This window comes from Tupaia chinensis, unplaced genomic scaffold, assembly GCF_000334495.1.
Source record: "Tupaia chinensis unplaced genomic scaffold, TupChi_1.0 Scaffold000355_1, whole genome shotgun sequence".
NCBI lineage: Eukaryota > Metazoa > Chordata > Mammalia > Scandentia > Tupaiidae > Tupaia > Tupaia belangeri.
Window position 1 is genome coordinate 4,627,762 of NW_006159850.1, and position 1,483 is coordinate 4,629,244.

General features: G+C 59.7%; 1 protein-coding gene across 1 annotated transcript in view; it reads right to left on the reverse strand.

The window, feature by feature from the left end:
* MLYCD (malonyl-CoA decarboxylase) overlaps positions 1–1,455 on the reverse strand; it is a gene marked incomplete at its 5' end in the record, with an annotated part of 16,810 nt that extends 15,355 nt beyond the window's left edge. Inside the window, 1 exon segment of the mRNA XM_006152733.3 lies at positions 1,168–1,455. Within this exon segment, the coding sequence (XP_006152795.2) occupies positions 1,168–1,455 (288 nt within the window).
* Positions 1,456–1,483: the final 28 nt, after the last annotated feature.

A 1,483-nucleotide genomic window follows, 5' to 3' on the forward strand; every position in this document is an offset into this window, starting at 1 on the left:
AGGAATCCACACTGACTCTGTCATGTCATGTGCAATTAACTGCAGTGGCTCAGACTGGAACTTGGTGGCCAAAGACCTGTGGCCTCAGGTTAAGGATTACCTTAGCCTAATTAGTCAAATTAGTCAACTAACTCGAGAAATCAAATCCCTGCCAGTGACCAGTGCGAGAGTAATCCTGTCCTTAACTGCACCCAGGCACTTAAGGTGAGGCAGTCAGAAAGGAAACCGTTTCTGATAAATGCTGCTCAAGTGGCCTGTGTTGCCGCACCTTGGATTTGGGAGATGATCAGACACGCCTACTGCTCTGAGTAACCCGCAAGACACACGACCTCAGTACCTCTCCCGTCTCCTGTACAAGGGACACGCACCGCCACCTAAGACTGAGGGAACCAAGTGCAGTTATGCCGCGGGGAGTTGTGCAGTGTTAGGACATTCTCATTCACAGGCTCAGCTTTTTTAAAAGCCCAGAAGACCCTTCTGAATGCCAGAAACTTCCTGAATGTTTAAGCCATTCTTCACTCGGTAAAAGGGCAGGTTAGTGTTCTCCCCACTTACTACTCAGTATGAAAGGGCTTTGGCGACTCACGGGGTCGTTCAGGTTGTAATTACTCCAACCTCAAAGTGCCTGTTTGCATCTAAACTGAACTCGCTGCGCTAAGCTGATTACAAGATGTCAACTCAAAGCCAATCATCCCACTTCGCTGGAGTTACATGTCCTGTCTCAAGTTTGGCAGCAAAGACCAGAAGGCCCTGAGACTCCCGGGCGGCGACGACCCTGGGTTGTGGCCCTCTGTGTGTTTCACGGACACTATCTCACACCTAGAGGGTGCACACCCCAGGGACGCCTGCAGACCCGTCCAGGCTTTAAGAAGGCCGCTGGCCGCTCAGTTCAGACGCATCCAGATACACCACAGTAGTGAAACTCTCGGCTACAGTAATGAGGGGTGTCACAGGGCGCACTGGCTGGTGAGGCCAGGCAGCCACGTTAGAGACAGTGCTGATACCCGCTGTGCACCGCGCGAGGGCTGCAAGGCGAGCCTGCGGGGAGACAAGGACTCGGACAGTGGGCAGACGGGAAGCGGGCCGCCGGGGGGGTGGGGTGGGGGTGGGGGGACCGCAGCAGGTGAGCCAAGCGCCAGGTCGGAGGCGGCCCGGGCGGGGCCTTACCCGGACGTCCGGCCCCTCCACCAGCTTGAGGGCCTGCGCCTCGAGCAGGTCGGCCCGCAGGCGCACCAGGAAGCGCACGCCGCCGTCCAGCTTGCTGATGTGGTGGAAGAGGCCGCGGTAGCGCGGCACCAGCGCGTAGCGCAGCCTGTCCTCGGCCTGCAGCAGCACGGCCGCCTCGCGCGGCTGCTGGCGCAGCTGGAGCACGCTGGCGCTCTGCTCGGCCACCTGGCCGTGGTCCACGCCGAAGCCCCGCGCTAGGCGGCCCAGCAGCTCGGCGCGCTCGGCCGCCTTCGCCCGGGCCCCCGCGCAGCACAAC